Source organism: Lontra canadensis, unplaced genomic scaffold, assembly GCF_010015895.1.
Source record: "Lontra canadensis isolate GAN:19392208 unplaced genomic scaffold, GSC_riverotter_1.0 scaffold2, whole genome shotgun sequence".
Classification (NCBI taxonomy): Eukaryota; Metazoa; Chordata; class Mammalia; order Carnivora; family Mustelidae; genus Lontra; species Lontra canadensis.
In genome coordinates, this window is record NW_022630996.1 from 21,517,538 (window position 1) to 21,529,855 (window position 12,318).

At 39.0% G+C, this 12,318-nt stretch overlaps 1 protein-coding gene across 4 annotated transcripts in view; it reads right to left on the reverse strand.

The window, feature by feature from the left end:
- PTPRZ1 (protein tyrosine phosphatase receptor type Z1) overlaps nucleotides 1-12,318 on the reverse strand; it is a 182,214-nt gene that overhangs the window by 62,037 nt on the left and 107,859 nt on the right. For all 4 annotated transcript variants that reach the window (XM_032870494.1, XM_032870511.1, XM_032870503.1 and 1 more), the window contains 2 exons: nucleotides 7,097-7,254; nucleotides 6,794-6,944 (listed from right to left, as the gene is read on the reverse strand). In XM_032870494.1, coding sequence (XP_032726385.1) covers nucleotides 6,794-6,944; nucleotides 7,097-7,254 — 309 coding nt within the window. The remainder of the gene's footprint in view (nucleotides 1-6,793; nucleotides 6,945-7,096; nucleotides 7,255-12,318) is intronic.

Genomic DNA, 12,318 nt, shown 5'->3' on the forward strand with positions numbered 1-12,318 from the left:
AAGCTACTGAGCGATAAATAAGACAGTAACAAAAAAATAATTTCCTTGATTATGGGGAGTTCAGAACCATACTGAGGCCTCATTTCCTTCTTTAGGACTGAATCCCAAGCCCGATTCCTTTCCACAAGCTGCACGTGATCTGGGTCACAGTGATGGATTCTTTCAAGAACACTGGCCAAGAAAGAGAATCTGGTTCCTGCAGCCCTTGGCAATGAGCCAGGCTGTGACAAATCTGGGGTCCATGTCAAGTCACACAGAATACAAGTAAGTGCCTCAGTACAAATGCAAAGTCTGCTCACGTGGAAAGAACGAGGATGTAGTTTTCTTTGTAAGGGAGCTTATAAGTGTTCTGATTTCAGAACCAATTTTTAACATTCAGTGCTCATCTCCTTGGTTCCAGGCACTCTGGACATACAAATAAAGATGGCACTGTTCTTGCCCTTAGGAAGCTCATTCCTATGACAGCTGCTAACCTTTAAATTTAGTAAGCTATTAAATGTAATGGGTGCTTTGAGTTTCTATGTCCTAGACCCCATTTTAAAAGAATGCAAAAGAAACTTGTAAAAAAAAATATGCCATTGAGACCAAATTTGGCTGTGCTTTCAAAATTACACGTTTTTCCCACTTAGAGTTGTAAAAGTTTTACAAACTTGCAGCTGATACAAGGTCATGCGTTTTCTCACAAATTACGTGAGCTTAAATGGAGAGTGAATGCCCCACACAGAGGAACACACAAGACTTGCAGGGCGAGTACCAAAGACTGAAGCACTGAGTGTTAAAAGGGAAAAGGAAAAAGTGGAAAAAGAAAAGGAAAATAAATAAAGAAGGAGAAATACAGATGAAGAGAGTATAGACAACTCCAGCTGTGACAAGTCTCTCAGTCAAGCACAAAAGTTGATGCTGATGGCCAAAGAAGATAACAAGTCTCCTTCCATCTTTGCTGTTCTAAGTGCCTGGTTTGGAGGAAGGACAAATTGCCTGACGGAGAAGGTCCAGCCTTAGCTCCACGGACTAAGGGTTAGACTGTGGATGCAGGTGAAAGGACAAAATGGTGATTCTTGGGGAGTGGCAGAGAAAAGGTCACAATTACCTAAGATGTCACTAGATTTTACCCAGTTAGTTCCCAATGAGCTAACGTTTGGTGCAGTTCAACACAGCCCGTGACAAAAGTACTCTGTGATACACACTGATAAACCTACCATATCCTCCTTTGAGACGGACGAGCTTTACTTAAAAAAATACTGAGACAGGTGTTTTGATGACTTCGTTACAAGGAACTTGAAGATTTACAGACTCAGAAGACAACCAATATTAAGGTCGTGATTTCCACTCAGGGAGCAGCAGATCTTAATGAAACTACATGTAAACATTGCCACAAATGTTAAAAATAATAACTAGAAATGATCCGCCACTGATCTGTACCTCTCAATGACTGCTCACTTTCGATTACTCACTTTCGAGAAGTAGCCAAAAGGAATCTTTCAGACTCTACCTAATTCAGTCAGTCTTTTCTAGGGATACATTGTAACTTCATCAACAAAATATACAACCGTCTAAGAAGTAAATAATCTTCAGGTTACTTTTCTGCATGTAGTTGAAGCACAGTGTTAACATTCACGTGACCTTAATGAATGCTATTTAAAATCACTGACCTTCAAGAAGGTGAGTCTACTGATGTTTAATTCATCATGACATTTTTCAGGAAAGTACAGAAAATTTCTCACAGCTCAAATACAGTATTAGGCTACAGGGACACTCTTTCATGCAAACCTGTCTTGAAAAGCATTTTATACACACACACACACACACACACACACACACACACACATATATATTTTAAAGAAAGTTTGCACTGGGGCACCTAGGTGGCTAAGATGGTTAAGTGTCTGCCTTCGACTCAGGTCATGATCCCGGGGTCCTGGAATTGAGTCCCTCATCAGGCTCCCTGTTCAGTGGGAAGCCTGCTTCTTCCGCCCCCACCGTCTCCCATGAATAAATAAATAAAATCTTGAAAAAGAAAAAGAAAATTTGCATTGAATATATTGCAAGGCTAGCAAATGAGATCTGAACTGCATTTATGATTTTATTCAACAAGCAAAAGCCTTAAACATGGAAAACTGAATGGCACCCTCAACTTGTTGTGATTGCTTGCCCCCATATGTATGTGCACACACACACACACACACACACACGAGTGTATATACACACATTATATTAATAGTAGTTCTAAGTCTGGGACACATTATGTTTAAGGGACTGTACTGCTTTGCAAACTTTAGCCCATTTAAACTTCACAACAAAGTGGCCTTTTTAACTCTAATTTTATAGGTGAAGTAACTTGACAATTTTTTAATACTTTATTTATGTATTTGAGAGAGAAAGACTATGTGTGCCTGAGCAGGGGGGAGGTGCGGTGGGAGAGGGAGAGATCTTAAGCAGACTCCTCTCTGAGCGCTGAACCCGAAGGGGGGCCTCAATCTCACGACCCAGAGATCAAGACCACAACCAGGGGCGCCTGGGTGGCTCAGTGGGTTAAGCCTCTGCCTTCAGCTCGGGTCACGATCTCAGGGTCCTGGGATCAAGACCCGCATCAGGCTCTCTGCTCAGCACAGAGCCTGCTTCTCTTCCTCTGCCTCTCTGCCTACTTGTGATCTGTCTGTCAAATAAATATATAAAATCTTAAAAAAAAAAAAAAAAGACCACAACCAAATCAAGAGTCAGATGCTTAACCCACTGAGCCACCCAGGCATCCTGTAACTTGACAAATTTTATTTAACAAATAAACACTGGCCAGCAAGGTTTGACACCAGAAGTCTACCAGACTTCAAAACCCAGAGTCTTCCCCACTGTGCTGTAGGATGTCCTTGCTTCTTAGTGGGAGAGGCTTGCTAAGAAGGCAGCAGGAAAGCATCTGGTGCCTGGGAGGTATGGGATGACCTTGAACTTCACCTACTTTACATTCATGCTGTGTTTTTATGGTGATTCCCACCTGCTCCTCATTATCTAAAAGACAGTTTTTACTAACTCCTTTAAGGTTCTGTTAAATTCTGTGATTCTTAGAAGGGCCAGTGTCCATTCCATGATGCCAAAAAGAAATGTCTCTAATAAATGGCAGCTCTACATAAAAATGCAAAAATAGGGGCACCTGGGTGGCTCAGGTCATGATCCCAGAGTCCTGGGAATGAGTCCCACATCGGGCTCCCTGCTCCATGGGGAGTCTGCTTCTCCCTCTGACCTTCTCCTCTCTCATGCTCTTTCTCACTGTCTCTCTCTCAAATAAATAAATAAAATCTTTTAAAAAAATGCAACAATAGAGGACTGAAGTGCTGGTAAAATATGCATTCATTCCCAAACACTCACTGAGTTCCTGCTATACAGGAATATTGAGTTCATTGAGTTCCTGCTATACAAAAATGAATAAGGCTTAATCTCTACCCTCAAGAAGCTTACATAGACATATAGACCTCACACGGTTTTTGCAAGTATTTGCAATGTTTTCTGCAAAATATACTTTTCCACAATGTATTTACTGAAGGCTGAATTGTGACAATTTTCATGTCGCCCCTTCTCTCCCGGTCAAAATGAGGATGCTAGATATTTATAAAATCAAACTATATAAATAAAACCTGAGTGTCCAAAATTGAGGAACTGGTTTAGTAAATTCTTATGATAATACAATGGAATAGTACACAAAATTAAGAATGGTGCATAATATATTTGTATCATCGAGTAAAAAAAATCAATAAACATATAGGTAGTAAGTCTCATTTTTGTGAGATAGAAGAATATATTTTTGATTTAAGAGAAAGCCCTAGAATGATATTCACCGAAATCCTTAGAGTGGTTAGGTCTGAGTGGTGACATTACAGGGAATTTTAATTTTTTCCTGTGTGTTCATCTGTGTTTCATGCCTTTTTAATAATGTTCATGTAGTAAAAACTTATTTTCAGATTAAATTTAATAAAGATTAAATCCTGAACATAAACACAATTCCTTAATTTTTATTCTCAAATTTAGTCCCAAAAAGTAGAAGCGGGATAATGTGTCTATTAAGAAGAAAACCATCATAATATACCCATGGCAAATGATAATAAAGATTTCTTGAATGCAAATACTCATGATGGGAAAACTAAAAATTCAATCGTTCCAGTTTGTGAAAAAAGCCAATGTCTTTTCTTTTTCTTTTTTTGTAAGGTAGGCTCCATGCCCAATGTGAGCCTTGAACTCAAGTCCCTGAGACTGAGTTGCACGCCCTACCTACTGAGCTACGCAGGCACCCTGCTATGTTTTTATTATACGAAAATGGATTCTTTCTGTCATTCAGTGAGTATTTGGTAAATGAGAGCATTATGTTAGCCCCTCAATGGAGGTAAAGACTTATTTACTTCTTTCATAGGGCTCAGTGTCCAATGGAGGAGACGAGTAAGTAAATGGACAATTGTCATACTGTGGCAAATGCTATGCACTTTAGATGCACAGAACATAACACGACACCAGACGAGCATCACTGACTTTGTATTCTGTGGCCATGACCTTCATGAGTGCCCATCCCACTTGATGAGGATGGAGATAGACTCAGAGATGGTCTCAGATTGACTCAGAGATAGACTCAGTGATGCAAAGTCTACTTGAGTCTTGAAGAATGAGGAGGAGGCAAGCAAGTGGAGACAGACGGGAAGAACAGGCCGTGGCAAGGAAATAGCATGTAATATGTAACGTGGGAGATGCTAGTTGTTCATTTTCAGGGGACATCAAACAGTTCATTTGGTACAAGAACAGGAAGCTCGTAGCAGAGAATTAAGCCTGACTAAGAAGTGCTCTACAGGACCATGCAATGCTGAATGGTTTGGATTTCATTCTAAAGTCAGTGGAAAGCCACTGAAGAGTTTTAATGAAATACAACTGAAAAAAGTACATAACAAATAAAAATTTTATTTCAGGGCGCCTGGGTGGCTCAGTGGGTTAAGCCTCTGCCTTTGGCTCAGGTCATGATCCCAGGGTCCTGGGATCGAGCCCCGCATTGGGCTCTCTGCTCAGTGGGGAGCCTGCCTCCCTTCCTCTCTCTCTGCCTACTTGTGATCTCTGTCTGTCAAATAAATAAACAAAAATCTAAAAAAAAAAATTTATTTCATTTGCTACTTGATCTATTGTATTTTCTAAAAAAAGATGATTAAATGTAGCTGTTTTTTTTTTCATAATCAATTGTCTATTATTTACGAGACAGAATGTTATAGTATTTAGTATTGCTGGTAGAAATATAATGAAGTTTCTTCACTTTGAGACAATTCAATTAGAAATTTATGGTCATGTTAAATGTAGCTTATTCATCACTGTTGTCTTGTGCTCTATTTTGTTGTTGTTGTTGTTAAAGGATAAATAATTCTCACAAACATTACATTGAAATAATAAAAGCATGCTGCTTTAATGCTAATCTTCAAAAGCAGATGACTATTAGATTAATATTATAGATGGCCAAGAATTCACTGTACAGCTGAGATCAAAGAAAGCCATGTCCTTGGAAATATTTCAAGTCTGCAAAGCAAAGGCCACTTCGCCTATTTCTTTCATCAGCCAGTACACTCTCCGTGTAAGCCAAAAAGGAGAAGTCAGTAGATGCATCTGATCGTGTCCTCTGGACATTTTCAAAGGCTTCTGACTGTGGGTCAACTTCAAAAGACACAGAGGGCAGTGTGGAGACTTGCCCCTCGTGTCCTCTCCAATGCTTGGGCCTAACAAACTTCTTTTCCCCTGAAGAAAAACTGAAGGAAAGACTCCCTTTTTATTCACTCATGATTCAGTGTGTTTGCTTTCAATCTCTGCTGCATGCTATGCTCTCCCCTCAGAGCTGCCCACATACAGATGAGCGCTTTAAAACCCCAATCATGCGCCAGAACTCAGCTCAAATGTCCTTCTCTCAGACAGGCTCTTGCCCACCCCAAGCAGAAGTGATCTCCCCAAACTCTGTGCACCTCAGCCCCTTATTCATTCACTTCCTAGAGCTCTTAGCAACAAACACCATAAAGTGAATTTGGAAGTTGGCGTATGTGGCTTTGCCATCTATTACTGTGTGTTTTAAAAAATCACTTTCCTTACTGAATCTCAGTATTTCTCACCTGCAAAATGGGGTTATATGTGTGGAGAAGAACAGCTTTATTTATTTATTTATTTATTCATTCATTCATTCATTCATTCATTCCGAATCTCAAGCAGGCTGCATGAGTGCAGACCCCGCCATCGGGCTTAATCTCACGATCCTGAGATCATGACCTGAGCCAAAACAAAAGTGGGACGCTTAACTGACGGAGCCACCCAGGCGCCCCAAGAACAGTTGTTTTTATTTCTATTTTTTAATGTTTTTTAAGGATTTTGTTTATTTATTTGAGAGAGAGAGAGCAGAGTAAGAGAGAGCACGAGCAGCGGGGAGGGTCAGAAGGAGAAGGAGAAGCAGGGAGCTTACTACGAGGGTTGATCCCACAATGCAGGGTTCAGTCTCTGGACCCTGGGATCATGACCTGAGCGCAGAAGGTCACTTTGCGGATTGAGCCACCCAGGTGCCCCAGAACAGCTGTTTTTAAATGTTATTTTATAAATGTGGTAACTGAGATTCAGAGAACTTAAATAGCTTACCTAAAGCTACAAAGCTTTAAATCAAATGTTTCTAAATCAAAAGCTATAAAGCTTTAAATCAAATGTTTCTAAAAATCTAAGTCTTGTATATTTTCCATTATTCCACAATTACTTCCTGTAACACTGAATCTATAAAATAGTAGAAAAATTATATTTCAATACATACCTGCTTCATGAATCTCTTCCTTTCCAGTATATGAGGAAAACACCTGCCTAGAGAACTTGTATTGTTGTTCTCGAAAATTATTTTGTAAGTAGTCCATCAGCATGACATAACCAGACTGCTGCATTGTAAGAACTTCACAAAAAACAGCCAACTGGAGAAAAGATCATTTAACATACAATTTAACATATCTGCTTCAAAGGCATCTGTAAATGCTTTAAAATAGATATTCAGTAGTAAAGCTTAGAAAATAATTATTTTTAAATTGCTTCAAATTCCTGCATTTGTTTGAAATTCCAAGATTACCTGGCTTTCAGAGATGCTGACTGTATCTTTAAAAATAATCCAGTCAACAGTGTCTGTGCAGGGAGGCGATGTCAATGAGCCATTGTAAGTGTAATACTTGTCAGTTGAGTTTGGCAGAAGGTTCAGCAATACGAAGGGATCTAATGCAGCCTGTTTCCCTACAAAGAAGTAACAACATATATCTCAGTTGGAATCTCAATACTGGAACTTAGAAGTTCAAAGCTTCTATGAAACAGAGACATCAGGTTTGTTATAAATTTAATACATGAAATTTTAAGAATATTTTTGATATATTCAAAAATGGTGATAAAACCAACATATTCTGAATTTCCTTATATGTATCACCACATAGGGTTAAATGTTTCAACTTTACACTAGCAAGAGGCTGGAGAGATTATTTTCAATATAAAAGATATTCAGGAATCATATAACCATCTTAATAGATACAGAAAAATCATTTGAGAAGACTTAATATCACTTTGTGGAAAACAAAAATAAAACCTTATTCTGGTGAAGATTATCTTCCAAAGCCTATAATAAATGATATATTTAAAAATGACTTATTGGGCAAGGTTTCCCCCTAGAGATATAGAATGAAACAAAAAAACGCTGCTATCGCCATTTCTAATTAACACTGAACTGGAGGACTGCGCCAGCACAATATAGTAAGAAAAAAAAAAGTCATAAAGATTGGATATGATGAAATGATACCATTGTATTTTGCAAATAGGTGATTGTGCATGTAAAATACTGAAAAGAATTTACAGGCTTAGAATTAGTAAATTTATTTAGTAAAGTCACTGTACATAAGATCAATATACCAAAATTAATTATATTTCTATGTACCAATATCAAGCAGTAAAAAATGAAATTTAAAACAATATATCTCATAACAACAAAATATCAAATACAAGTAAATCTAACAAATGATGTGTATAACATCTAGATTGAAAATTACAAAATTTCTTGAAAGAATTAGATAAAACCTTAAAATGATAGGAAATGCCAAGTTCATGGATAGGAAGATTTAGTATCGTGAAGGTGTTGATTGTCCCCAAACTGATTTATGGAGTCAACAAATCTTATCAAAATCCCAGAGACTTTTGTACGTATAGGTATGTGTGTGTATTTATTGACATGTTGATTTTAAAATTTAAATGGTAATGGAAATAGAAGTTAAGACTATCTTGAGCAATAGCAAAGTAACTGGAGAACTTTCATGACCAGGTAGGAAGATCTGTTATATAAAACTATAGAGATCATGATAATGAAATATTCATGCAAAGATAGACGAAGAGATTAATGAAAGAGAATAGGGAACCCAAACCCATACATATATAGTCACTTGATTTAGGACAGGAGAAATTATTATGTAGTTGGAATGGAGGGCCTTTTCAGTAAACAGTGATATATCAATTGGATATCCTTATGGAAAAAAGAGAATCATGGTTCCCTACTTCACAAGGTAAGAACAGTGAGTTCTAAATAGATTGTAGATCTAAATGTGAACAGAATATTAAAGCTTTTAGAGGAAAACAGAAAATTATTTTTATAACCTTAAGGTAGGCTGAGATTTCTGAAATGGCACACAAAAAGTATTAATTGTAAAGAGAAAAGTGACAAACTTTAATACATGATAATTAAGATCTGTTCAATAGCTACTATTAAGGAAATAAATGGTAAAATTAAGAGTGGAAAGCATATTCTGGATACAATATATAGGATAATAAACACTGATTTTATTTATAGATACAATATTATTTATTTTCTATCTTGTATCCAGAATAGAAAATTCCTATTAAAAAATTAGTAGAGCTTTCCTAAGAAGGCCATGTGGCCTTACACTCTGAAACAACCTTTCTCCTTGAGTCGTCCCATATTTGTTTTTGGACCTCTCCCACGGCACTTTTCAAAAGCACTGTCTTCGCCACTTAGCTTTTTGTGTACCAGCCCTCACTCGTATCAGCAGCAATCTGCTTGCCCGCGAGATCTGGGTGTAACGCGTTTTCCTGTCCTATCTAGCCCAACGCATGTCCTCTGTTCCCTCCAGAAGACTTAAGTCATTAAGAAGTAGTCTCTGAATCCAATTTAATCTAGCTTTAGCGGGTTGGCACCGTGCAGAGCAGTTCTGTTAAAGTGAGCAGTTAGTCCTGACCAGGAGGGGCCTCCTCCGCCCAGGGAACCACCCCATGCCTCTCGCACCAACCCCTTTGGCTCTACGGCACAGAATGATAAGCAGAACACACCTGCTACAGGGACGGCCTCAACTTTGGAGCATGCGCACTTCAGAAAGACCGCATCCGCTAGGAACCCTGACGCTATTATAATATCATTATAATATCCTTTGCATTGCGGTCAAGGGTTGCGCTTAGGCGCTCAGGGGAAAATGACTAAATTGCGGGGGAAAAGTGGGAGCAGAGGAAACCAAGGCGGGTCCAAGGGTGGAGGGATAATGATGAGATGGGAGGGAGGAGACCAGATAACCCCCCATAGAAGAACACAGTGAGAAACTCAGCGCGTTTCCACCCATCCTCAGGTCAGCCCGCTCCTCTGCCTCAGGAGTGTGCTGTCGATTTTTGCTAAGTGAAAAACAAAACTTTGCTACTTCAAATCTCTCTCGGGTCTCTTGACTGAATTCGTTCCCTCAAGAAGACAAGAACTGAGAAATTCCACAGCCCACTGCAGGTTAACACTTTCATCCCTATTCGAATAATCTGGGGAGATTTAAAAAACAAAACGGAACAACAAATCAGTGCTCCAGATGCCTCCGGAGACCATATTAATTTAAATCTCCTGCAGTAGGGCCCGGGCATTTACATTTTCAAGAAAGCATCCTCAGGTGATTTAACCCTGCAGCCAGCGTTGAAACCCCAAAGTAGACGGAAGCCTTTGGGATATGTTAGTCTTTTTGAACCCACTTTCCGTATTATAAAGTAAAATAACCTGCCTATATTATTTTAATAGTCTATTTCAGGTCTAAACTCCATGAGGATTGGACATATCTAGAAAGCCTCAAAGAAAAAAAAAAATTCCATTTAAAAAGAACTTATTGAATGTTAATTTTTCTACAATCCAGAAACTTTTTTTTTTTTAAAAGATTTTATTTATTTATTTGACAGAGAGATCACAAGTAGGCAGGCAGAGAGAGAGGAGGAAGCAGGCTTCCCGCTGAGCAGAGAGCCCGATGCGGGGCTCGATCCCAGGACTCTGGGATCATGACCTGAGCTGAAGGCAGAGGCTCAACCCACTGAGCCACCCAGGCGCCCCAATCCAGAAACTCTTGAAGGAAGGAGGGATGCTGGTAATAATTAAAATTATAGATAACTGCTTTCAGTCTGAATTTAAAAATCTGCTTGGCCGAATTGATAATGTCATGTATATACAACCTAAATCTAATTTTAATGCATTAGAAAATTCAGGTTATGCTCCATTTCATGGATTAATTAGTAACTTCCAAAAGTATGTCTCCCTCTCTTTTTAATATCAACTTGAGATGATCAGAATTCAGACTTGGATTCAAGTTCCCTGAAACTGAGAAAAATACTTTTAATATGTGAATGTTTCCCATTTTCAGATTTATGCTTTTAATATCTGAAAAATGCTGTGATTAAATAACCTCCTTAATCATCAGTGCGCTACAATTGTTTCTTTTTTCTGCTGAAGATGAAATTTATCCTACAAGTGTTCTGTGGAAATGTGGATGTGGAGAATACTAATTAAGTAAGGACCCAAACATTGACTCACTGCTAAATTAGGTGGGAAATGAAATGACACCAGGAAAGCTAGAGGCCAGAAAAGGAAGAGGTGAGACCTGAATAGGGATGGTGAAATAGAGAATTTTCTTGAAATGCTAACTGTTTTGTACCTTATTTTTAAAATGTCATTTATAGCGGCCCCTGGGTGGCTCAGTGGGTTGAGCCTCTGCCTTCAGCTCAGGTCATAATCTCAGGGTCCTGGGATTGAGCCCCACATCGGGCTCTCTGCTCAGCAAGAAGCCTGCTTCCCCCTCTCTCTCTGCCTGCCTCTCTGCCTACTTGTGATCTGTCAAATAAGTAAATAAAATCTTTTAAAAAAATGAAAATAAAATAAAATGTCACTTACATACATGTCCTAAATGTCTGTCTTCTGTCTTGAATAACACAGGACTTTTCAGTTACAGTAGAGCTTTTTGATTAGACTCCTGTCTTCCGTGAAAATTGGAATAAGGTGATTTTTTGAATATGTGTCTAGCAAAAACATTTGCTTCATCTGAATCACTTCAGTACTGTGAGCGAACACAGGCTAGAATCACACCTGACGCGATGCTGCTGTATTTGTCATCATTCAGTCACTGTTCATTTGAACGTACGCTGGTGACTAACCAATCAGTCAGCGCTCCCCTTTTATAGGTTGCTGAGAGCAGGAGGGGTAAGATGAATGGGGAGAGAGTCAAGAAGATAAAGACGAAGACCACAACAGGGTCAAGCACCTGGGAAGAGCCACTAAATAGTTAAAACCAACTTTTACTGTGGAATTTAAGAAACAAAACAGAGCATCTTAGGGGAAGAGAGGAAAAATAAAACAAGACGAAACCATAGAGGGAGACAAACCATAAGAGACTTAATCAGAGGAAACAAACTGAGGGTTGCTGGAGGGGAGGAGGGTGGGAGGGATGGGGTGGCTGGGGAATGGGCATCAAGGAGGACATGTGATGTAATGAGCACAGGGTGTTATATAAAACTGATGAATCACAGACCTCAGAAACAAATAATATATGTTAATTAATTGAATTTAAATTTAAAAAACGTTTAAAAAAAAAAAAGACAACTCTTACTACTTAGGACCATAAAATTTAAGATGGTGCCATGTCAATGCCGTCTGAGAGGACTTTTCGGTATACAAATTCCTGGGCTGAATTTGTGATTAAGAAACAACCAGAGGGGCACCTGGGTGGCTCAGTGGGTTAGGGCCTCTGCCTTCGGCTCAGGTCATGATCTCAGGGTCCTGGGATCGAGCCCCACATCGGGCTCTCTGCTCCACAGGGAGCCTGCTTCCTCCTGCCTCTCTGCCTAGTTGTGATTTCTCTCTGTCAAATAAATAAAATATTAAAAAAAAAAAAAAAGAAACAACCAGAAACCATTCTAATGACAACTCCCATTTGAGAATCGCCGATGATGTTACCTGGGGTGTGTCTCTTCCTTTGTGACTTGAGAGAATTTAACCAACAGTTCTCTTTTTCTCTG